Below are 22190 nucleotides of genomic sequence, written 5' to 3' on the forward strand. Positions count from 1 at the left end.
TCTTCGGTGTTACCATTCTCTCCACAGGTAATTCTGGTGCATTTCCGGAGATATCCACCAGTGAAACAGAACACGGACAGAGCATTCTGACATGGATTTGTAATGATTGCCCACGCCACACATATACCGCCGCTGCTGTCAGGCCAGGAGTCCTCATGTCATGGTGCAAAGCGTGTAGGTCGATATTGATAGCACTAACCGTAAGTAGAACGGGCGCGCAATACTAACCGGAAATGGCAATGCGGACGAGCAGAATACACCAATCATGGCATATGCTGCACCGACCCATGCAGGCTCCTTGCGTAGAGGGGAGCGGGCCCCCAGGAGCTGCCAAGTGGCGGAATCCTGATGGAGGCTCACAATCTCTCCGATGCGAAGTTGCCCGAGTAGGAGGGCTTTGGAGCCAGTCCCAGAGATTGCCTCCCCGTGTCGGATCTTCTTTCAAGCCGAACCCGATTGTCATGAGTATCGACGCTGGCTCCTAGTCGGTGCCACCGCATGTGCTTCCAAGCTCAGGCTCCAATATGTCCCTCCGGGCCAAAAGCCATGCTTGCCCAGAGAAGCACATAGCCATGGATTACAGACTCATCCGGAAAGACAGTCAGGGTCTGCGATGCATTGTCAGCAGCCTCCTTCCCTTGGTGGTGGTAGAGGGGAGCGCACGTTGGAGAACACTGTGGCCTGTCCGATGCCCATGTTTTGGCCAATCCACGCCAGGCACTCCCTCATCTGACATCGGAGATGGAGTGGAACGATGGATAGATTTGACGATATGTAGAGTGGGTGCATCAGCAGCAAACCTCCGATCGACTTGCCCGGAGACACCTCTCCTGGACTGCTACTTGAAAGATGCTGCTGCATGTCCAAGTCATGTGTGACGTGGTAAGGAATGGACGCCATGATGGCCGCGACAAGATCTGCCGCTTCAGCCTGCAGCTTGCGGACCCCATCCTTTAGTTGAAGCCGTTCTGAAAGTCGGAGGATCTTGTCTAATAGCATCAATCGATTCTTGCGATGTGCGTTCCAGGCCGCCGCCACGTATACTGTCATACTCGTCAGTCAGGTAACAGGAAGAACAGAGCTAGGATTTCTCAGACAGTCGTAATACGTGTCCACCCTAGGCGGCCAAAAGTTGAGCCCTTCAGGAGGATGCTGACTTCCGGCTTGGATGGTTCTTGGTCTCCACTCGTCAGACTGCCGGGTCGGCCATAGGGCGAGTCGTTTATCCAGCAAGACTGCCTGATGAAGAACGTCACGAAGGTCCTCGGCCAGCGCGACAGACCTGGACAAACAATCTTCAGCTCTGCGCAGGACCTGGTGGAAAGCGACAGCAGAGATATCGGTGGGCTCGGCTGTGAGATTGGATCGTAGATTGGGGCGAAAAGGGACGTCGTCTTGCGGCGGTCGAGACTGTCTGGAGGAGCTGGTCACATTGAATGAGGGAGTGGGAGCTGGAGCTGGAGAGTTCGGCACCACTTCAAAATGCCTGCCGCTCCGGAGTGCATGCGCCAACTGAAAAAGATTGCCTCTGATGGACAAATCAAAAGGCGAGCCCTCAGCACATAGAATGGCAGCGACACCTCCAGAATGGGTGGTGTGGCTGCTGGGGTTCGATGAATTGGCCGTGACCAGCTACGTCCAAGGTTAGCTCTTCATTCTGGGTCCCCATGTGGGTGGCACAGACCTCATATAGTCCAAGCAACACGGCCGTCATTAATGGTTTGGTGACATCGGTCATGGACGGGCGACAGATAGACGAGGAGAACGAGCGCAATAATTCGACATACAATGATCTTGCCCTGTCAAGAAGAGAAGATACGTGAAGCCTCGCCCCCAGACTCGCAAATGCAACGACTTTGGCGGCTTGGTAGAGCTCGTCGTCGGGGCCGGCGTGACGGATCCATGATTCCAGGCCGTCCAAGCAACCACGAGAGAGCAATCTGTTTTTCGCAGCGAATGTGTAGTGGCGGAAGAAGCCGGAAAGAGCATACTGCTCAAGGGAAGCATCTTGCACGCCCAGCAAGAGGCTTTCTGGAGGCCCAGGAGGTAGCCGGGTCAAATCAACGATGGTAGACTGAGGATGTATCTGCTCGCAACGACCGTAGGACCCTGACCCTGACCCTGATCCTCGAAACAGAAGCTCGGCGTCGTCACGATAACCCAGGCAGAGAATCTTCGCCTTTTGACACCGGTCACACGCCTTATGCCGTCGATGGGAAAGATTAGCGAGGCAACGAAGACGAGGTCGGTTGTGCCCTTGCGCCCCGCGAAAGTGAACTTACTGGTCGAGCTTGGTCGCACTGGGGTTGCTATTAGCACCATTCCATTGCCGCTTGACATGCTATATGTAGGGCGGGATCATTACCTTCTTCCGCCTCCTTCTGCAGGTAGCGCAGGCATGCGAGATGCCATAGTTAACCATTCTTCGTGTCAAGCTAGATAGCCACCGGGTTGTAGCTAGATGACCATTTTTAGTGTCAAGCTGGATAGCTACTGAGTTGTAGCTAGATGATGATGGCGAGATTCAACGGTAGTCAAGTCGCACTTTAGAGGCGTGGACTAGGTACCTAGTCGTGGTGGTACTGATGTACTCCGTAATTATGGATGATATAGGTTGGTAATCATTTAACTCGAACTAGAAGTTGGTAATTCCCATGTTCTTGGCAGCTAAGCCTGTATAGGTAATATTGCCAATAGTAGTATTCGACTAGTGCTTGTGATACTGCCGAAACTCTCTACTCTACTTAATTCGTGTTCTCTCTCTACCTTCTTGAGGTAGTATCCATACATCAGGGGCGGAGAGAGGCCTATAACTGCGACGAAATGGGCACGGGGATGAGAATCGTCCAGGATGCGCCCGGAACAGGCTTTGATCTATATAGGCTTAACTCCTTATAGGTGTACGAGAAGAGGAAGAGGAAGAGGAAGAACAGGGAGAACAGGGAGAAGGAGAAGAAGGAGAAGAAGAAGAAGAAGAAGAAGGAGAAGGATAAGAAGGACAAGAAGGACAAGAAGGAGAAGAAGAAGTATCCGTACATCCCATCTACTCCTGAGGCCTTCATTATTTAAAGATATATATGCCGTTGTCGGTCAGCATCACTGTACCGCGGTCGTCTCCATTCAACCCCTTAGTATGCACCAGGCTGGCCTTTTTGGGCGATCGGCTTGAAGCTCACAGTAGTCGGCTCTTCCGTGATTCCTCTCTTCCTGGCCTCCTCCAGAATGGCGACTGTGGCGGTTGCCCCGATCCTCGTCACGCCCAGGGACATGACGTGCAGCAAGTCATCGAGACTCCTGACGCCACCGGCGGCCTTGATCTGCACGCTGGGCTTGGAGAATTTCCTCATCAATTTCAGGTCCGGCACCGTCGCGCCCTGGTAGGTGTACATTCCGTTGGGCTGCTTGACGAAGCCGTAGCCCGTCGAGGTCTTGACAAAGGCGACATCCAGCTCCGAACAGATCTGGCACAGACGAACAATATGGTCTGGTTGCAGATAGTCGTTCTCAAAGATCACCTTGAGGATCGGTCCGCGCCGCACTACGGCCTCGTTGACCAGTCGGATTTCCTCACGGACGTATGCCCAGTCGCCCCCGAGAGCCTTGCCGATGTTGATGACCATGTCGACCTCCGTGGCGCCTTCGGCGGCGGCGGCGTCCGCTTCGGTCACTTTGATCGCCGTGCTGCTGTTCCCGTGCGGGAACCCGATGACCGCGCACACATGGACGCCCGATCCCGCGAGCGCCTTTCTTACCATCGGGATGAGGTACGGTTTGATGCAAGCAGACGCCACGTGGTATTTCAGGGCCACTTCCAATCCCTGTCGAATGTCGTCGTCCGTCATGGTTGGATGCAAGAGGGAATGGTCGATCATCTTGGCGAGCTGAGAGAGCGTCACCCTGATGGTGTGTTCTCCTGCAGACACCTCGGTCGAGGGATGGGGAGAGTTTGTTGAAGACATGGTGACAAAAGGCGAAGTGTCCGGAAGAGGTCTCAAGACGTATGCTTCTGGTCGACCTGAGGTGCTTCTGCGTATATACGTACTTGTCCTTGCTGAAGTTATCGTGTCTTCCTATTCTATGGCACTCCCAATCCTTCGGAGCGTCTTGATGGGGTATATATAGGACATCTGGATATACCGCCGTCCGGATGCCTGTCCCAAAGCGGAAGTTGACTCCGGTGGAAGAGACCCAGAGGCACCGGTCCGTATCAGACCACCGAGTCGACGCTATACCGCTCTATAACCAATGAGTGTTTATAGAATGCCTTGGGAAGGTGTGAAAACTGTCGTACTGCTCAAGGTCTTGAGCGTGCCGCTGACTTGGCATATCCGAGCTTCATGTTTGCTCGATACCCGGGGTGGAATCCAACTCCCGACAGTCGTACTGGTGTCATTGCAGCACTGTTATTGAACAAATCTCTTTAGCCGTTTGCACCGGGGAAGAAATCAACTCCCCAGATCCATCCCTCCTGCTCAATATAATCGTTGCCCGTGGGATGGCTAGACAAATTTGACAAACCGTTGTCTGGCACAGTGGTGTCTCCAGAAGAGTCGTACATGGCTGTGATTTCAGTTAGCGATACCACAAGACCGGTCTGGATATAGTACCTTGTTCCAAATCCAGCAGCATATTGGTCACGCTGGGATTCTCGTCAAAGTCAAAGTCGATGATTCCATAGTCTGGGTTGAAGATGGACGTCTCTCCCAAGTCGCCCGTTGCCGGTAGTGAAGCATTATCTTGAGTTTCGACTGTGGCTGCACTCGCGTCCGAAATTCGAGGGAGACTCTCGCCGATGTCCTTTCTGGAATGTTCAGGCCATCCGTCGACGATTGGAACTGTCTGGGCCGCTTCCTCCAGGGCCGAGAATTCAAACATCTTTTCCTTTTCCTTCTGCAAAATCAGGTCGGCCAAGTTCTTCAGGATCCGGTGGCTCTGGGCAGCGAGGTTAGAGGACTCTTTCAATGACAGCTGCATTTCCAGGAGACGGTGGACACCAATCTTGGCCTCTTGAGATTGCATGCTCAGCGGTGCTAGACTGGCCAGGATGCACAGGGTAACTCCGGCAGTGAAGAGATGCATGCCAAAGAAGGCAGCCGCGTAGGTTGTCGAGGCATAGTGGAAAATGGGGGTGGATCCCACCGCAGAGGTCCGTAGAGCAGCTTCACGGCATGCCTGTATCGACCGCTGGAAAGGGTTCGAGGCTGCGGAAGATGGGAAAGTGGCCATGCCCTTGCCCTGTGGATCAGTAGGAGCTGGAGGAATGATCTTGTAAGACAGGAGTGGGCGGTGAACCAGGATTCTGGCATTCTCAAAGGCCAAACTCAAGGCCAAGGCTTGTAATTGAAAGATGTGGCTTTCGAACCTGGCACCCGACGCTCCAATATCAGCGTCGATTTCTTCCCGTAGATGGTAGCTCGACGCCGATGCCTCCACATTCTCCAGCCGGAGTGTGGGCGGAAGTTCTTGATGCCAGTGACGCAGTCGGTCGTCGAGCTCCGCCACTTGGTAAATGAGTTGCTGTAGGCGAGTAGTCCGGTTCGCTGATGAGGTCCCCGGATTGGCCGGGTGCTGGTGTACGTGGTAGAGATCGGTGAGGCCGGCTCGGACAATCATCAGTAGCTTCGACATGAAGTATTTGTACGATAGTAATGTCGCTACATTGATCGACGAGTCCCTGGCGAGAGGTGAGGGTCTGTAGTTCTGCTGATCGGCATGCGGATCCAAGGTCTCGACATCGCAATCATGCTCCGAGATGGTCAACGGGTAGCCGTATAGCATCGAGCAAATCGTCTCAATCTCGTATACCGCCCACCATGTCCGCTTCCGGACTTCGTTGGACTGGGACCCAGGCGACCGGGAGGTGCTGTCGGAAGTAGCTAGCTTTCGGTGGAGGTTGAGGGCTTGCGCGACCCTTAGTCCGCAGCCGCAGATTGGCCATGACAGCTCCGGGCGACCATAGTAGAGGTAATAACTGCCCAGTAAGACGCACGTCTGAACCACCTCGAGGGAGCCAAGCGAGAGTACATCGAGGAATCTCACTCTCAATGTGGTCAGGATATTCTCCTTTAGTGTTTCGGGGTCGACGCCGGCACGTCGTAGAATGTTCTTGCGATACGCGCCCGCATGCTGCAAGGTAATGGCAAACGAGGCCAACAGAGTGCTTGTGAAACCAACCAGCCCATTTTTGGTCACGAGTTGAAGGTCATGCCGAATGTCGTAGAGCCGGTCAAATCTACTTCGAAAGTCCTCTTGATGGAAGACCAGCATGAACCAATGGACTTGATCGAAGTATGTGTTCAGGAGGAGGGTCGCCGGCTCCGGGTCCGGTAGTAGTGCGAGAAGATCCAGCGTGGCGGCCGAAGAGATCTTGGAGGGTTCGAATTTGGGTCTTGACACCTTCGACGGGCGTGAAAGCCGGCTTCTTTTTCAAGATGTTAGAGATCTAGATCTTGAAGTGCGATGGATGGGCGATCACCTACCTTTCAGCAGTAGTCCTTTGTAGGGTAGAAAATGCCGAGGTTTCAGAGGTGGGTGGCGTGTCCGAATTGTGGTACTGGAAAGCCTGGAGAACAGTGTCAATAGACGGGTCAAGGTTGCCATGTCACTCTCTCACCTCTTCCACCAATGCGATTGTTGAGCTCGAGGTCCAGAGTGTTTCGTCAGGTCTATCGTCCGCCGGAGAAGGAAGATTGGTCTGTACAGTTTCCCCAACGCTGATCGGAAGGTGTGGAACCGAGTCGGCTTCCTCTCGAGCAGCCTGCGGAGGCGGAGGGTTGGGGCGAGATCTCTTCGGAGAGGGTTGGTCAGGCGTGCCATTTCCTCTACTGGCACTACTACGGTCTCCGGCCACCTCACCGGTAGAAGTGTAAATTTTCCACGAAGTTGGCTCCGCAGATATGCACGGCGTATCTGCCCTGGTGCAAAGAGTACAAGGCCGTTGAGGGTCGCACTATTGAGAGTGAAGGAGTTGTTTAGCATCACACTTGGGGTGAAAGGAGTGGTGGTGGTGGGTGGTGCGGGCTCACCTTCAACTTCTGCCGGCGGCAACGTTGACAGGCAGCGGCGACTTTGTGCCTGTGCGGACGAGAGGGCCCCATCACCATGTACGGGCGGCACGTTCAAGATGCCTTTGCGCAGCATATCTGCAGCAGAGTAGAAAAGTAGAGGTGAGCGATATTCAGCCTTGAGCATCCGATGCGCTAGTCCCGACACGGAAATATATCCCGGTGGAATCCCAGCTACCAGTCATGTGTTAACCCAACCCTAACCCTAACCCTAACCCTAGGTGACGGGCAACTGGATTTAATTGGTCAGAGCTAACGCCCGAGCTTTAAAGCGGCGTCCTGCGGGTGTATGTCACAGGCTCGTAGTGATCCTCCAGGGGCCCAGCCCTATCCGTACCTAGACCTAGACCTTCAGCAACGCGTACGTGTCCGGGATGAAACAAGACTTTCGGCTGAACGGCAACAATGGAGGATGACAGCCTACCACTGCGTGTGTCAAAGGTTTAAATGTTCCATATTTGCTATTAAAAGGGTATAGGGGAGCCAAGACTATATACATAGTATACCTATACTGCCCTTCTACTTAAAGGGTAAGACTGGGAATGCCTACCTTAGTTGGTGCCTGAGTGTGACATCCTCATCCTCTCCAGCCTCCACGTCCCAGCCTATCCAGGATCCATGACAAGACGACGATAGCCTCGCCGGCTCCACCGTCTACAAGATCTTGCCAACCGCTCCACGGACAAAGAGCATATCGAGGTTAATGGAAGCCTCTCCGGCACATACTTCGACACACACTGGCACTTCGTGGATAATTGTCCAAGCCCAGGCCTAGTCTGAGTCCCAGTCCTTGAGCGATTAAAATCCCAATCCCAAAAACAGAGAGACGGGAATTCTGATCTCTGATCTCTGATCGCTGATCGGTCTGCCTCACCGAGAATAGAGACGAGCATGGTCATGGCCATGGCCGTGATTGTCTTCTCCGTCCTCCGTCCTCCCTCTTCCGTCCTTTTCTCTATCACTACGACGACGACGTCTTTTGCCGATGAACCTACAGCCGATACTACTACGATCACTTTCCGATGACTCTACAGCTAATATCACTACGATCACTTCTCCCGATGAACATTGATCGCCGATACTACGAACGAGGATCGAGGGTCGACGAGGCCTGCTAGCATTGGCGCGTCGGTACAGGTTAGGTACCTAAGGTAGGTACACATGATCCTTACTCGTACAGTACATCCGATGCAATTTGCCGATCGACACGACACGACACGTCCTCTCAAGAGGCCCCTGACGAAGATTTGTTCCACTTCCACTCTACACTTCCACTTCCACTTTCCCCGGCAGTGCTGCAGTTTTCCAGCCATGCCATGCCGATACGAATCCCGATACGAAACCCGATCCCTGGTACCTACCTACCTACCTACCTACCTACCTATCGCTACAGTATACAGAATACCTACCTGACCTATCACTATAGTGTACGGAACATAGCTTAGCATCGGGAAATTGGTATCCAGTGTCTAACATCAGTACCTATCCCGATTCCCTACAGTGTGCAGAATGTACTGTAGGATCGGGAAATTCATATCCAGTATCTAACACCGGACAATTCGCGATCAAATAACTACCGATCCCTGGTACCTATCTATCCCTACCGTGTACGAAAAATACTGTAGCACCTGGTACCTACCTATCTGGTACCCATCCCTACAGTGTACGGAAGATACCTTAGCATCGGGAAATTCGTATACAGTATCTAACCTAACACCGGGCAATTCGCCATCAAACAACCTAACTGACCCCCCGCCATCCCCTACGGCACGCCCTTCAGCGGCAAAAGATTGTCTTCCGCCCTGGCCTGGTGGGTTGGTGTTGGTGTTTGTGTTTGTCATGAACAAGAGGAAGAGGAAGAGGTCTGGGCAATGAATGGAATGGCGTTCAAGTACAAAACCAATCCCAAAATCACGGACATGAGACCATCCTAGAACCGTCTTAACCTTGACCTTGAACTTGTCTCTTCTTTGCTTTCTTCTATCTATCTCTGTCTCTGGGAAATTAGAGCTCACAAGCTTCCTAACCCTAATCCTTCCAACTCACAAGCTTCTTAACCCTACCCCTAACCCTTACCAAATCCCAAGATATATCATGTCTGCCATCGAGAGAGTAAGAGTCCCGCGTGAAACTGGAAACTTACCATTTCACCAAATCCTCCCTACAAGTCCAGGTTGGAAACTCACCAACTCTTCCCTACAAGCTCAGGAGCTTTAGCTGATCGTGGCCTCTGAATCTGATCTAGGTATGGACGCGATTCGTCCGGTTCGTCAGCGACGATGGTAATGTCTATGCGGGCGAGCCTGTTGACCCAGAGGTGGATGGTACGTACAGCCAGAATCATGTTTTCACTCCCAAACCACTTTGTAGAACCAAAGTGTCTTGTCTTGGATCAAGCGATTTCCAGTCCTATTCCATTATTCCCTTGGGAACCAAAGTGTTTCTGTTTCTTTTCTGTTTTTGTACAGAGTTTTTCGAATCATCTCTACATGGCCACCTATGCATGTCCATCCATGGCTAATTGAATCAATGTGCACGTTCTACAGTCGGCCTCGCCTGCAAGCAAGGCACGCCGGTCCTGGCGCGAGTGCTCAGCTCGAGCTCAGCGCTTGATGCTGAAGCCAAGTTCACCGGGCAGGAACTTCCGGTGCATAAGGTATGAGTCTGGAGTGTGCGAAGATTGAAAATTGAAATCAGCCCAGCTCGTCCAGTAGCTGACATGGGGCGTGGCTGAGTAGATCCTGGCGCCTCTGTCGGCGGACGAGGTTGGAACCATTCGCTGTATTGGGGTGAATTACACCGATCACGGGGTGAGTGCAGTGCGCCCCTGACGACGATGAGAGACGAGGGTGAGAATTGAATTGCGGCTGACCGGAAGGGACACCTTTGTCTCGCGTGAAACAGGCCGAACTCAACTTCGCTGTCCCGCCCGTGCCCATTGTCTTCCTGAAGCCCAATTCGGCGCTGAACGACCCGAGCGCACCCATCGTGGTCCCGTCGTTTGTGGCGGACGCGGATTTCGAGGTCGAGCTGTGCGTCGTGCTGGGCAAGGAATGCCGGAATGTGACGGACGACGAGGCCCTGGACTACGTGCTCGGGTACACCACATCCAACGACGTGGCGGCGCGCATGGCTCAGACCATCACCACGCAGTTCTGCCACGGCAAGGGATTCGATACTTTCGCCCCCGTCGGCCCGGCCTTGGTGCATGCCAGTGCCATTCCAAACCCGCAACAGCTGGAGATGAGGACCACGCTGAACGGCCAGGAGATGCAGCACGTCACGCTCGACTCGATGATTTTTCCCGTGGCGAGGATCGTGTCCCATTTGTCTCAGGTCAGTATCCGTAGCAGTGCTGAACAGGCTAGGCTCACGTGAGCCTTTGTTCACTTGTCTTCTCAACCTGGCCTGCCCCGGATGGGGATGAGTGCCCTTGCCTGTACCCTTTGCTGACCGAATTCTGTTTCGTTCTAGGCCACCACTTTGCCCGCCGGGACCATCATTCTGACCGGAACGCCCGGCGGCATCGGGCACTCGCGCACCCCGCCGGTGTATTTGCAACACGGCGATGACCTGAGGCTGTGGATCAGTGGAGGCCTGGGAACGCTGACCAACCCCATCGTCAAGGACAAGTCTGGCAAGTATTTCGACAACGGGCTGTGGCCTGCAAATTAGACATGTTGTGTACAGTCGGTCGACAGTTCAGAGTCTTGGACAACGGATCTCGACCGGAAAAAATAGGATTCTTAGTTCACAGTCTGAAATGAGACAAATAATGTATCGTTCCAGGTCACTCCCATCCCAAGGTTCTGCTTCTTATTCTTAGGCGGCATTGGAGAAATCCGCTCCGATCTCATCAATCACTTCTTGCCAAGTTTGAAGATCCGTGAAGCCGGGCAACGAGCCTGGAAAGAGCTGGTCTTGCCAGATCGGCGACGTGGGTCCTGAGATTGCCGGGGTGAAACTCTGGTCTGCCGTCCAAGACGCCGTTGTCGTTGCCGTTGCCGTTGGAAGCGTGAGCATAGTATCGTTGGCGTCATTGTCGTCATTCAAAGCATTTGGAGTTGGCGATGCTACTGCTGCTGGACCTGAGGTCGAGCTCACACCCAAGCCCGAAGGTCGCGGCCGAGGTCGGTGTCGAGAGTCCCGGGCCTGGTCTCGGTCTCGGTCACGGTCGCGCGCATACTGCAGTTGCTTTTTGAGTTTGGCGATGCACATTTCCACGACGCTGACCTCGGCCAGGCCAAACTCACTCAGCCACATCTCGGAGCGTTGCATTTCACAGTAGGCCTCGAGATCGTCGACGATGCCCGGATTCTGAACGGAACTGGCCTCTCGGACGGCGAGGATGCCGAGAATGATGGCACTGTTGCACAGCTGATGGGCGCTCAGACTCCAGGTGTAGTGGGCGGCCGAGTCGACCGAATGGAAATGCGAGTCGAGGCGGGTTTTGAGGTCGGCCCGCGCGGACGAGAGACATGCATCCCGGCTGAACTGGTAGCGGTCGGTCAAGGACGGGCGCAAGAGGTACGGGCGATGCAGGGTGATGCGGGCAAAATGGAAGCTGGTGTGGAGGTAGAGGCGCTGCCAGGCGAGAAAGGGGTGCGTGGCGTCCAGGGACAGGTCGGGCCCGTCGAGCGCAAAGTACGGCGGCAGGGCCTGCTTCCAGCCCATGAGCCTCTCGTCCAGGGCGAGCACGTCCCGGTATGAAGCAGTGTCGAAGTGGAAGCAGGCTTCTTGGATCTGCCCGATGACCTTGGCCAGGCGGTACTCAAGCGAGGCCATGACGCTGATGGTCGGGTCGCTCAGGGGCCGCGGCTGGGCCAAGTGAGCCTCGTCGTCGGTCAGGTCATCCACATACACGTTCTGCGGCTCTTCCAGCAGGCTCTGGGCGTCGGAGATGCAGTATGGCCGGCCCAGCGCCAGCGAAATCATGCGATCCAGCGTGTACAGGTGGCACCAGAGCCGGCGACGCGTTTCCGTCGCCCTCCGAGGCAGGCCCCATTTCTCGCCGTCGACGTGCAGGCCCTGGGCGATACCCAGTCGCGCCGCAAACCCCACCGTCAACCAGCTCTCGGCCAGGCGCTGGGTCTGGATGAGATAGCGGGTGATGAGGACGCCGGCGCGCACGAGGTCGGTGCTTTCGCCGTAAAAAGAGGGCGCGATGACGATGGCCCGCCGCGACGCCCAGTAGAACCGCAACGATGCCTCTTCATAGTCGCGCTGCGTGTCGGCCGAGCTGGTGCGCGGGCAGTCGAGGTACGCCCCGATGGCGAGGATGACAAAGAGGAGCGCGAGCCACCGCAGATCGACCGTGGTCACATCGTCGAAGCCCGACTTACGCTCCCAGAACAGGCTGTAGCTCTGTTGGAAGGAAGCTGGATGGACTGCATCGATGTGGCCATTCAGGTCGCTGAAGAACCGTTCGACCAGATGGTCCACAAAGCTCTTGCGCCGTGGCAGCAGGCCCAGCAGGTCCCAAATCTGCGAGTAGGGGCCCGACTCGTCGCGGAACGGCCGCGCGTTGATTGTCTCTGTCTTGCGCGCCGACGATGAGCCCGTCCCCGCGGGGATGTCGGGCGCCGGCGAGTTGATCATGGTCGCCGCCACCTGGGGCCCGAAGTACGAGGTGCCGAAGAAGGCCGGGGCGCCTCGTGACCGCCACAGCTGGCCGATCCGGGGCTGATCCTGTCGGGGTCTGGACGGTTCGTCGCCGCCGGTCGCCGCCACTGCCACCGAGGTTTCAATGGGAGGTGTTGATGAGCTCGACTGGCCCACCGAGGCAACGGCAGACTGAAGGGGCCGTGGAGCAGGTTTCTGTCGACTGTGCGACGCCGGCGGCCCAGAGCAGAGGTGATCGACTCCGCGTCGGATGCAATTCAGACACGGTTGGCCGCCATTGCACTGGTCCAGTCAGCCTTAGCCTCACGAGCCCGGGGAACTGGACGGCCACGGTGCCGGTGTTACCACTCACCTTTTGCTTTCGGGAGTGGCATTGAGAGCAGGCCGAAGCGTTGCGCCCTCGTCGGCGCGTCGGCTGCTGCCACGGTGGGTGGGAAGGCGATGGGGAGGCATTGGACAGGCGCCCATGCTCTATCTGGTCGCCGACACTGGCCATATCGATGGTGTACGTTTATCCCGATAGTGTGCCTTCAGGTCCTGGTGCGACGGCCCCCAAGGGCGGCGCTCTGGCTTTTAACCGTTGTTGTATCTGGACCCGCCGGATCTGATCGGGAATTTGATCGGGAATTTGACGGTCATCAGCGTCGGGGAAAGGGAGCGAGTGGCGATAGCGGAGAACAGGCCCAGTCAAGTCATAATGCCTCCACTCATCCGCGTCAATACTGCTGGGTATTGTCCACGGAGTAGATTCGTCCACAGTGGCACACAAAAAGGCACAGTCAAGCCATGTCGATACACGCAAACGCCGAAAGACCTTTGCCTTTGCCTTTGCCATTGTTACGGTCACGGCCACGGTCACATCATGTCGGTCCCCCTGCTCAATGTCTCGACGTGAGTATGCTGTTTAAACGAGTGGCAGCTTGCAGGGCCTTGTTGACAGATCTCCAGCACAACCTGCATCACGAAACCGGACGTGTTGGCGCTTTCCAGCAAGGCAGGTCTCGATGTCTCGGACGCCCTTGCTGAAGCTTGCTGCCCCGTGATCGCCGCGCTCGATGGGTGTGCACAGATTGTCATGGAACGAGACGGTCGGACATTTCTGGGCTCGGCAGGAAACCAAAGACTGGAGACTGATAGTCGCTGCAGACTACGTGCCTCAACTCGACCTGCCCCGATATCCACGCACGGCCATCGAGACTTCGATCGATCCCAATCTGGACGGGGGAGGATGGGCAAGCAAGGTGACAGCCCGGCGCAGTCAGATAGTACCGCGAATACGAACTGATGTCGGAGCAGGCTGTCGTCACCTGTACGCATCCTCAGAGTAAGCTATTGGCCGGCCGCATCCTCGCGTTGAAGGACAACATTGCTCTAGCCGGCGTCAGATGTACCAATGGGACGGATCTGGCGGGCTGGACGCCCGATTTCGACGCGACCGTCGTGAAACGAATCTTGGATGCCGGAGGCACGATAGTCGGTAAGGCAGGTGAGCATCGAAAACTCGACACGTCCCGCTCACGCTTTGCTCTCTCACTGAACGGCCATCGTCTCAGCCTGCGAAAGTGGTTGTTGGAGCACGGTGAGTGACACCGCCATCACCGGACCAGTACGCAATCCCCATCACCCCGGCTACAGTTCCGGTGGCTCAAGTAGCGGGAGCGCGAGGCTGGTGGCAGGTGGGGCGGTCGACATGGCACTCGTAGGTCACCAGTCACAAAAACACGGGAACTCGAATGGCTGAATGGTTCCGAACAGGGTGGTGATCAGGGAGGATCGATCCGTGTCCCTGCATCGTCGTGTGGCATCGTCGGACTGAAGCCGACCTGGGGCCTGGTGCCATATAGCGGCATCCTTGGAGTGTCGGCCGTCATTGACCATGTCGGCCCCATGGCGAGAACTGCCGTAGACTGTGCTCTGCTCCTCGAAGCCATCGCTGGGCCCGACGGAATTGACGACCGTCAGCCCCATGTCAAGTTCTTCCCCTCGATCCAGTATCACGAGCCCGTCCTGCGGCATCTGGCCCGGGCAGACCCCAAGCCTCTGGCTGGCATACGCATTGGCGTGCTCGAGGAAGGCTTCCAGCACCCGCGACAAGACGAGTGCGTGTCGACGGTGGTACATGCAGCGGTCGACAAACTGCGAGATCTGGGGGCCGAGATCAGGTCGTGCTCCATCCCCGAGCACCGTGACACGGAGCTGGTCTGGATGTGCGCCCTTCCTGCCTTTGCCTTCACCCAGGGACTCGTTCTCAACTCCAGCGGGCGCAAGCAACTTGCTTTGACCGGCCCTGCGGCGTTGGGAAATGGCCGCCTCACCCAGCCGGCGTTTGACGTGGTCAACACAGCTGGCCAGAATCTCTATCTGAGAGGACTCTACCTCCAAGAGAAATATGGGCCCTCCCTGGTGTCTCGATGTACAAACCTGCTGAGGAAACTGAGTGTGAGTGGACGCACCTGCGATGGGACCGTAGATATTGTTGCTGACACCTCTTCTCTTTCTGCCTAGGACGAATATGAGGCGGCATTGCAGGATGTGGATGTTCTTGTTATGCCAACCTCGCCCTTGCCACCTGGACGCATCTTTGACTCGAGGAGCGAGGGAAGTCCTTTTGACAGGCTCAAGCGCACCACAGGCATCACGGCCAACACGGCACCGTTCAATGGTAGGTGTGATCGATCAATTGAAAACACTGCGTGCTCCATGAAGATGAACTCTGACGAGGGCCTGTAGCATCTGGTCACCCTGCACTGAGCATGCCAGTGGGCTGGTCGCCTGCGCAGGACGATCCATCCGTGCTTTTACCGGTGGGCATGCAGCTCGTGGGTCGGAAATTCGAGGACCTGCTTCTTTTGAAGGTCGCAGCGTCTTGGGAGAAACAGAACGATTGGAGGCAGAACTACAGAAAGTGAAGAGAGAAGAGAGGATGTAAAAGGAAAATCGTGAAAATTGAGGTGTAGAAGTTTTTCTGTGCAGGTCTAGATAGGCACCCCAAAAGCAAAGATGCTGCTATCGGCCCTCTATTCTCTGTGTCCTCTTTACAGACCCCAACACCCAATATCCCTATGACCCTCCAGTGGATGGAGCAGGCACCAGCTTGACAAACTGCAGACATCCCTGAGGGGATGCTCGGTATGGGCCATGCTTCATGCCCGGTAACCTGTATGCATACGCACCCTGGCCCCAGGCCTGGCCGAGCGTCACATCCTCCAGTCCGCCCTCGATGAAGCACACCTCTTCGATGTACGTGTGTGTGATGACCTCGTCGGTGACCGATACAGCCCCAGGCTCGTACCACTGCAACACGGATTTCTCGTCCGAGTCTGGGTCACCGTTCAAAGCCAATTCCCATATCTTGGGTCCGATCGAAAACCATTGCCCTTCTTGTCGAACCGTCACTGGCGGCTCCCCAATGGGAGGGTGGCTAGGCCTAGTCGTGAACTCTTTCTGTACGAGTGGCATATCTGCGGTGGGCTTGGTCGGCGGCGAGGGCGTGGCGTTGGGGATGCGAGAAGATGGTGAATGGCAGGCAGATGGTTCTTCTTCTTTCTCTGACTCTGCGACGTTCTTGGTTCGATTGTCGCTGTGCTGATGGGGTTGGGAGACCGTTTCAAATGGTCAGCTAGTCGGGCTTTTATCGAATTGTGGGAGGGAATCGGGGAAAGCGTTGGTCGGCGCCAGTGGATGGGCTTATCAATTGTCCGACACCACGATGGTAATAATGGACAATATCCCGATCTTATCGAGTTTCACGTATCGACACCGTTCACGATTGGATCTGTTATCAAGCAAGGCATTTGTCAAGCTGATTAGACACGAAATGGGGCCCAAGCCCTCACGGTTGGCCTCTGGACTCGCCCTCATCACATCCAGGCCTTTCGATCTCGTCTAGATGGGTCTACGCTCACGTTTGCTACAGGAGTCTGTCCCCTGTCGTTCTTATCTCTCTCGGGAAATGGCCTCGGGCAAAGATAGATCTCACACCAGCCCGGGATGCCAGCATCGTCAGCATCAGCAGCATATATGAGAGCCACCGTGTCTACCACTTAACGGGTGCTGCCCTCCAGAATCGAACCCAATCCAACGTATCACGCCATGGACGTCAAGGAAGCGACCGAAAAGGACATCGAGGCCACCGTCGTTCAAGGCCAGACCACCTACGTTGCAGACCCCTATGGAGAACTGCAACGGGGCTTGAAGGAACGACATGTTCAATTCATTGCCTTGGGCGGCACTATCGGCACGGGCCTGTTCCTGGGCATTGGCAGTGCCCTTGCAACGTCCGGTCCGTTGTCGCTGTTTCTGGGATACCTCTTTACGAGCGTGGCGATCTGGGCCATGGTGAGTATAGGCTGAGGCTGCACGCTTTGGGGTTGGACATGCACACTGACATCTCTACTCTCGCGGCAGATGCAAAGCCTCGGCGAGATGACTTCCCTGTTCCCCTTGCCGGGCATGATTGCGCAGCTCGGCTCTCGCTTCGTGGACCCGGCCCTGGGCTTCGCCATCGGGTGGAATCAGTGGTACAACTGTGCGATCGCCATCTGCGCCGAGACGTCAGCGGCCGTGGTTCTGATCCAGTATTGGACTGACATCAACGTGAGTCCCGCGATGCCCCGGGAGTGTGCAGGGAAGGAGTGATGAGTGATGGCTGACGTGGACGAGCACACAGCCTGCGGCGTGGATCACCATCATATTGGCCATCGTGGTCTTTCTCAATGTCATCGCCGTCGCCATCTACGGCGAGGCCGAGTTCTTTTTCGCCGGGATCAAAATCATCACCATCCTCGGCCTGCTCATTCTGGCCTTCGTCATCGACCTGGGCGGTGGCCCGTCCCACGATCGCCTGGGGTTTCGATACTGGAAGCACCCTGGTGCGATGAACACCTACATCGGCACCGGGTCGACCGGGCGGTTTCTGGGCTTGTTCAACACCCTGATCAATGCCGCCTTCGCGTTTGGCGGCGTCGAGCAAGTGGCGGTTGCCGCGGGCGAAACCAAAGATCCCGCGCGCAACATCCCCAAGGCCATCCGTCGCGTCTTCTGGCGGCTTCTCTTCTTCTACGTGCTGGGCTCCTTGGGCGTAGGAGTCCTCGTGCCCTCCACCAACGACCATTTGCTGTACGGTAGCGGGGTGGCCAGCTCGCCCTGGCTGATCGCCATCAACAACGCCGGCATTCCCGTCTTGCCGCATATCCTGAACGCCGTGCTGGTGACATCGGCCGCCTCGTCCGCCAATGCCAATCTGTATACGGGCTCTCGCTACCTGTATGCTCTGGCCCAGCAAGGCCAAGCTCCAAGATTCCTGCTCACCTGTACCAAGAGAGGCGTTCCCATCTACTGTACGTGGTCCACCGCCAAGCCGGTTCCACTCGTTATTTATTTCTGTCCCTGTGCCTACCCTTGCCCTTGTTTCTCTCTGTGCATGGCGATATCATGGCGATATACTGAACTGTCCCAGGTGTTGGAATAACCGGTGTCATCGGTCTTCTCACATACATGACCGTCTCCAGCGGCGGCGCCAACGTCTTCCACTGGTTCTCCAGCCTGGTGACCATTGCGTACCTGCTCACGTGGCTCTCCATCTGCCTGGCTTATACCCGGTTTCGAAAAGCATTGATCCACGCCGGGGTCGACCGCGCCACCCTGCCTTTCAGGGCACGGGGCCAGCCCTACACTGCCTGGGGCGGAGCAGGATTTTTCGCCGTCGTGCTACTCTTCAACGGCTTTCCCGTCTTCACCCACGGCAATTGGAATGCGCGGAATTTTGTGTCCGCGTATATTGGTCTACCGTAAGTTTCCCTTTTCCTTTCTCTCCGAATACTCCGTACATTGTTGTCAAATCGAACGCGGGTGCAGGTGCAGGTGCAGGTGTCAGAGAACTGACTCTTGTCCAGAATTTTTGCTCTTCTGTATACTGGCTGGAAAGTGGTGACCAAGAGCAAAATCGTGCCAATCGACGAGATCGACTTGGTCACCGGCCGTGTGGACCTGGACCATGTGGTTAATGGTGCCCAACCCCGGCCACGCCCGAAGAAGCTGCCAGATCTGTTGCGTAGGATGGCGAGCAAGATCGGCTGAATACTGTATACTGTACGTGAAGCTGAGGGGGTTTACTGGACACTGTGCCGAAAACGTGAGGCTGAGGGTAAGGGGGTTCAGTCAAACAAACGAGCATTCCCTTCTGGGCCTTGCGACGCCTACTATATTCTATCTATAGTAACCCAATCCCATATCCGCATTCAATTTCAATTTCAATTTCCATCCAATCCATAGGTTGTATATTATATGTCAGTTATCGCTGTCCCTAGGCCCTTTTATCTTTCAATTTGCTACGATACTGTAGACCAAATCTGGAGAAGAATCTCAATTCAATATTAGACATTTTCCTTCCTTTCTTTTCTTTTCTCTACGTCTGTGTCTGTGCCTTCCCTTCTCTTCTCTGTGTCTGTGTCTGTGTCTGTACCTTCCCTTCCCCTCTCTATGTCTATATATGTACCTATAGTCGGGAATAGAAATACCAGCACCCTACCAGCCTTAGCCCCGACTTCGACTTCGACTTGACGGGAAATCCGTCAATAAGCCGACGGACGTGGTTTCTCCACCGGACCGGACCGGACCAGATCGGTGAAATCATAGGTTCTTAGGACCTGATTTAGTCTTACACAATACCTATACAATAAACACGCAGAATAGATGGGGTATACTGTACTGTATTTATATAATGCTTAAAGAGGTAAAGGGGCTAAGGCCATATGATGTTTTCAAGCGAAAGGGCCAGAGTCCTATATGATGCTTTTAAGGGGTAAACGGCTAGGGTCCCACATGATGCTTTCACACCGTGCCATTCATCGTTACCCAGGTTCAGCAACGCTTCGAGTCCGAGGGTCCCTCCCGCACAATGCTGATGGTAAGTTGATTGGTGGCTTTTGTCTTTTCTTCCTCACATATCCCACCATTGGCAATCCTCCTCCTCCTCCTCCTCCTCCTCCTTCCACCCTTGCGGATATTCTTTCCGACCCACGCCCACGCCCTCGCTCTCACTCTCTGAGAAATTGAATTTCGCCGGCCTTGCTTTTCGGCTTGAGCTCCACATGTCTAGAGTAATACTCCGTCGCCACATATATAGTAAGTAAGCATACGAGACGAGACGAGGCGAGCTCCACCTGTGACAGTGACATAGAGCAACGTGTGGTCCTACCTCACATCCCGGTTTGTCCGTCGTTGTCCCACATCCCAGCTAGTTTGTCGTCTCGTCGTCCCATATCCCAACTAGTGTATTGTCTCGTCGTCATCCTGAGCTTGTTGGTTGTCTAAACCAGATACCTATAGTTCTTCTGTAATGCCCGTGCAGTGTCCAGATCGATACCTTCTTGCTCGGCGGTCAAGCGCAGCCTGACGAGGTCGCGCTCGCTCAACTCCACATCCACATTGTCCAGTCTTTCCAGCCTTCTGTTCTCGCGAGTCAGTGCCCAGCGCAATGCGAACCCACAGGCCGCGGCGCCAATTTGTAGGCCGATACAGGTGCCGAATGCGGTTCGATAGTACGGAGCTTCGTTCGCGTCGTACAGATATGAGGTCCAGATCGAGGAAGAGTTGCCGGCAGCGTTGATCAGAGCGATCGCGGCCGCTCGTTTGGCCGGAGGCCGAGGGATGGAAGACGCGATCCAGCTGTAAAGGGTGCCGTACATGGCGAAGGCGAAGACAACGAGGAAGAAGGAAAAGTACTTGGGTCCGAATGAATCGACCGTCATGAATAAGATGAAGCCGACAATGGTGATGGGGATCGGATAGATGTAGAACCTGCATATCCAGAATCATCTGTCAGCTCAGCTCGACCCCTTTGTGTGGCGGTGGTGAGATCACCGATTGCCATTCTATTGACAAATAACTGACCAGAAGCGCATGTTCAGGCGGTCTGCAAGATAGCCGTGTCCGTAACTATACACGGTGATGAAGACGTAAGGCGGTGCCGCCAGTAACAGGGTGACGACGTGGCTGTATCCGAGCGTGCCTATCAGGGTGGGGAAGAAGTTTTGGAAGGAAATGGCGCCGATCATGCAGACGTGGGCGCCGGCTAGGATGTATGTCTTGAAGTCACTGAGGGCGAGCTGGAGACCTTTGAGTTGGGACATGCTGCCGGCTTCGTCCGAGTCGGCCTCGGCCGCGTCCAGGGCAAGACGTCGATGTGCCACTGCCTTTTCGTCGTCGGAGAGCAGCCGCCAGCTCTGGGGGAAGTCGGGCAGCACGAAACAGACGATGATGCCGACGGCCATGGTGATGACCCCTTCCAGGAGATACAACCACTGCCACGAGGACAGGCCGCGGGCCCCGGCCAGCCCGCTCAGGATCCCGGCTGCGATGAGGTTGCCAAACGCGCCGGAGATGAGGGATCCCGAGTAGAAAATGGCCATGCGGAGGTTTAGCTCTCGGCGCGTATACCATTTGGAGAGGTAGAACAGCACGCCCGGGACAAACGGGGCCTCGACCATGCCGAGGATGAAACGGCACGCCACCATGCTTCCATAGCTGCTCACTTGTGACGTGAGTGCAGAGACCAGACCCCAGGCAGTGACGAAGAAGCCGAGGTGAAGTGACGGGCGGCCGACGTAGTTCAGGATCAGATTGGCCGGAATCTGGGCCAGGATATAGCTGACGTAGAAGATCGAGAGCGCCGTCTGGTATTGACTGCCTTTCAGATTGAGGTCATGTTCCAACCCTTGCAAGCGTGCCGATGCGTAGTTGTTCCTGGCACTGCGTGAGTCGCCATCCAAGTCTCGACTGTTGGGCCAGCTTACCTGTCGATATAGTTCATCAAGAAGATCAGGATGACCAAGGGCATGATCAGGAGGTCCAGGCGCCGTTTCAGCCTCTTCTCAATGACCAGCTCCTCTCCGGTCAATGTGTGGAGTTGTATGACCTCGTGTCCTGTCAGAGGCCGCTTTCCGTCCAACTGTTCACCGTCGCTGTCTACCCGTGGCTCGGTCGACATGGCTGCAGGACAATCCTTGTTGTTGACGCTTTGTCGGATGCGTGGTTCGTTAGGCAGCTGTTGGATGTTCTCGACTTCGACTTTTCACAATTGAATGTCCGACGAGAGGACCCTCACGACGGTGGCCACCCACAGGTGGTTTTTATATGCTTTATCAGACATCTCCAGCATCCGGCATCCAGCATCCAGCATCCATGCTGGTGTTTGTGACTTGAGCTCGATCTCGAAAATGGAGGCCACAATCATTGATTCAACGATAAGCACGATACAGGATCGGGGATTGATCTTTTGGGTGGGTTGGACGAAGAGGATATCCCGAATAGTCCGACTGATTTTGCCTATCTAAGATAGTAGTATACTGTAGCCACTGTGATAAGGCTTGTGAAAGCTAATATAGTGGGATATACCACACTGTCCGTACCTACCTAGTCTAGATTGGGCCAAGGGTGTGCTAATGTGCTAATGCGCCCTGAGCTTACCGTTTGTGGGCGATAGTGACGCCGCCCTTCACCCTC

The 22190-nt window shown here is 55.3% G+C and overlaps 9 protein-coding genes across 9 annotated transcripts; 3 read left to right on the forward strand and 6 right to left on the reverse strand.

The window, feature by feature from the left end:
• Nucleotides 1–512: 512 nt before the first annotated feature.
• A1O3_05921 (uncharacterized protein) lies at nucleotides 513–1738 on the reverse strand (the record flags this gene model as incomplete). Its single annotated transcript, XM_007736041.1, has 5 exons — nucleotides 513–608; nucleotides 664–1043; nucleotides 1098–1347; nucleotides 1432–1632; nucleotides 1685–1738. 5 exons carry the CDS (start codon nucleotides 1736–1738, stop codon nucleotides 513–515), a joined length of 981 nt encoding a protein of 326 aa, XP_007734231.1.
• Nucleotides 1739–3128: 1390 nt separating this feature from the next.
• Nucleotides 3129–3959, reverse strand: A1O3_05922 (deoxyribose-phosphate aldolase; the record flags this gene model as incomplete). The annotated part of the gene is made up of 1 exon (XM_007736042.1): nucleotides 3129–3959. The coding sequence occupies one exon, from the start codon at nucleotides 3957–3959 to the stop codon at nucleotides 3129–3131; it is 831 nt and encodes a 276-aa protein (XP_007734232.1).
• A 461-nt stretch (nucleotides 3960–4420) lies between these two features.
• On the reverse strand, nucleotides 4421–6267 carry A1O3_05923 (uncharacterized protein; the record flags this gene model as incomplete). The annotated part of the gene is made up of 2 exons (XM_007736043.1): nucleotides 4421–4560; nucleotides 4608–6267. The coding sequence occupies 2 exons, from the start codon at nucleotides 6265–6267 to the stop codon at nucleotides 4421–4423; spliced, it is 1800 nt and encodes a 599-aa protein (XP_007734233.1).
• A 2891-nt stretch (nucleotides 6268–9158) lies between these two features.
• Nucleotides 9159–10739, forward strand: A1O3_05924 (uncharacterized protein; the record flags this gene model as incomplete). Its single annotated transcript, XM_007736044.1, has 6 exons — nucleotides 9159–9176; nucleotides 9310–9388; nucleotides 9611–9720; nucleotides 9803–9874; nucleotides 9969–10400; nucleotides 10539–10739. The coding sequence occupies 6 exons, from the start codon at nucleotides 9159–9161 to the stop codon at nucleotides 10737–10739; spliced, it is 912 nt and encodes a 303-aa protein (XP_007734234.1).
• A 147-nt stretch (nucleotides 10740–10886) lies between these two features.
• A1O3_05925 (uncharacterized protein) lies at nucleotides 10887–13182 on the reverse strand (the record flags this gene model as incomplete). Its single annotated transcript, XM_007736045.1, has 2 exons — nucleotides 10887–12968; nucleotides 13039–13182. 2 exons carry the CDS (start codon nucleotides 13180–13182, stop codon nucleotides 10887–10889), a joined length of 2226 nt encoding a protein of 741 aa, XP_007734235.1.
• A 366-nt stretch (nucleotides 13183–13548) lies between these two features.
• A1O3_05926 (uncharacterized protein) lies at nucleotides 13549–15595 on the forward strand (the record flags this gene model as incomplete). The annotated part of the gene is made up of 8 exons (XM_007736046.1): nucleotides 13549–13577; nucleotides 13635–13774; nucleotides 13833–13927; nucleotides 13983–14163; nucleotides 14240–14385; nucleotides 14442–15125; nucleotides 15192–15348; nucleotides 15417–15595. 8 exons carry the CDS (start codon nucleotides 13549–13551, stop codon nucleotides 15593–15595), a joined length of 1611 nt encoding a protein of 536 aa, XP_007734236.1.
• A 151-nt stretch (nucleotides 15596–15746) lies between these two features.
• On the reverse strand, nucleotides 15747–16145 carry A1O3_05927 (uncharacterized protein; the record flags this gene model as incomplete). Its single annotated transcript, XM_007736047.1, has 1 exon — nucleotides 15747–16145. One exon carries the CDS (start codon nucleotides 16143–16145, stop codon nucleotides 15747–15749), a length of 399 nt encoding a protein of 132 aa, XP_007734237.1.
• A 633-nt stretch (nucleotides 16146–16778) lies between these two features.
• On the forward strand, nucleotides 16779–18764 carry A1O3_05928 (AAT family amino acid transporter; the record flags this gene model as incomplete). The annotated part of the gene is made up of 5 exons (XM_007736048.1): nucleotides 16779–17024; nucleotides 17094–17282; nucleotides 17356–18025; nucleotides 18145–18475; nucleotides 18581–18764. 5 exons carry the CDS (start codon nucleotides 16779–16781, stop codon nucleotides 18762–18764), a joined length of 1620 nt encoding a protein of 539 aa, XP_007734238.1.
• A 1232-nt stretch (nucleotides 18765–19996) lies between these two features.
• A1O3_05929 (uncharacterized protein) lies at nucleotides 19997–21675 on the reverse strand (the record flags this gene model as incomplete). The annotated part of the gene is made up of 3 exons (XM_007736049.1): nucleotides 19997–20486; nucleotides 20580–21431; nucleotides 21482–21675. 3 exons carry the CDS (start codon nucleotides 21673–21675, stop codon nucleotides 19997–19999), a joined length of 1536 nt encoding a protein of 511 aa, XP_007734239.1.
• Nucleotides 21676–22190: the final 515 nt, after the last annotated feature.

This window comes from Capronia epimyces (genome assembly GCF_000585565.1).
Source record: "Capronia epimyces CBS 606.96 chromosome Unknown aczIQ-supercont1.4, whole genome shotgun sequence".
Taxonomy (NCBI): domain Eukaryota; kingdom Fungi; phylum Ascomycota; class Eurotiomycetes; order Chaetothyriales; family Herpotrichiellaceae; genus Capronia; species Capronia epimyces.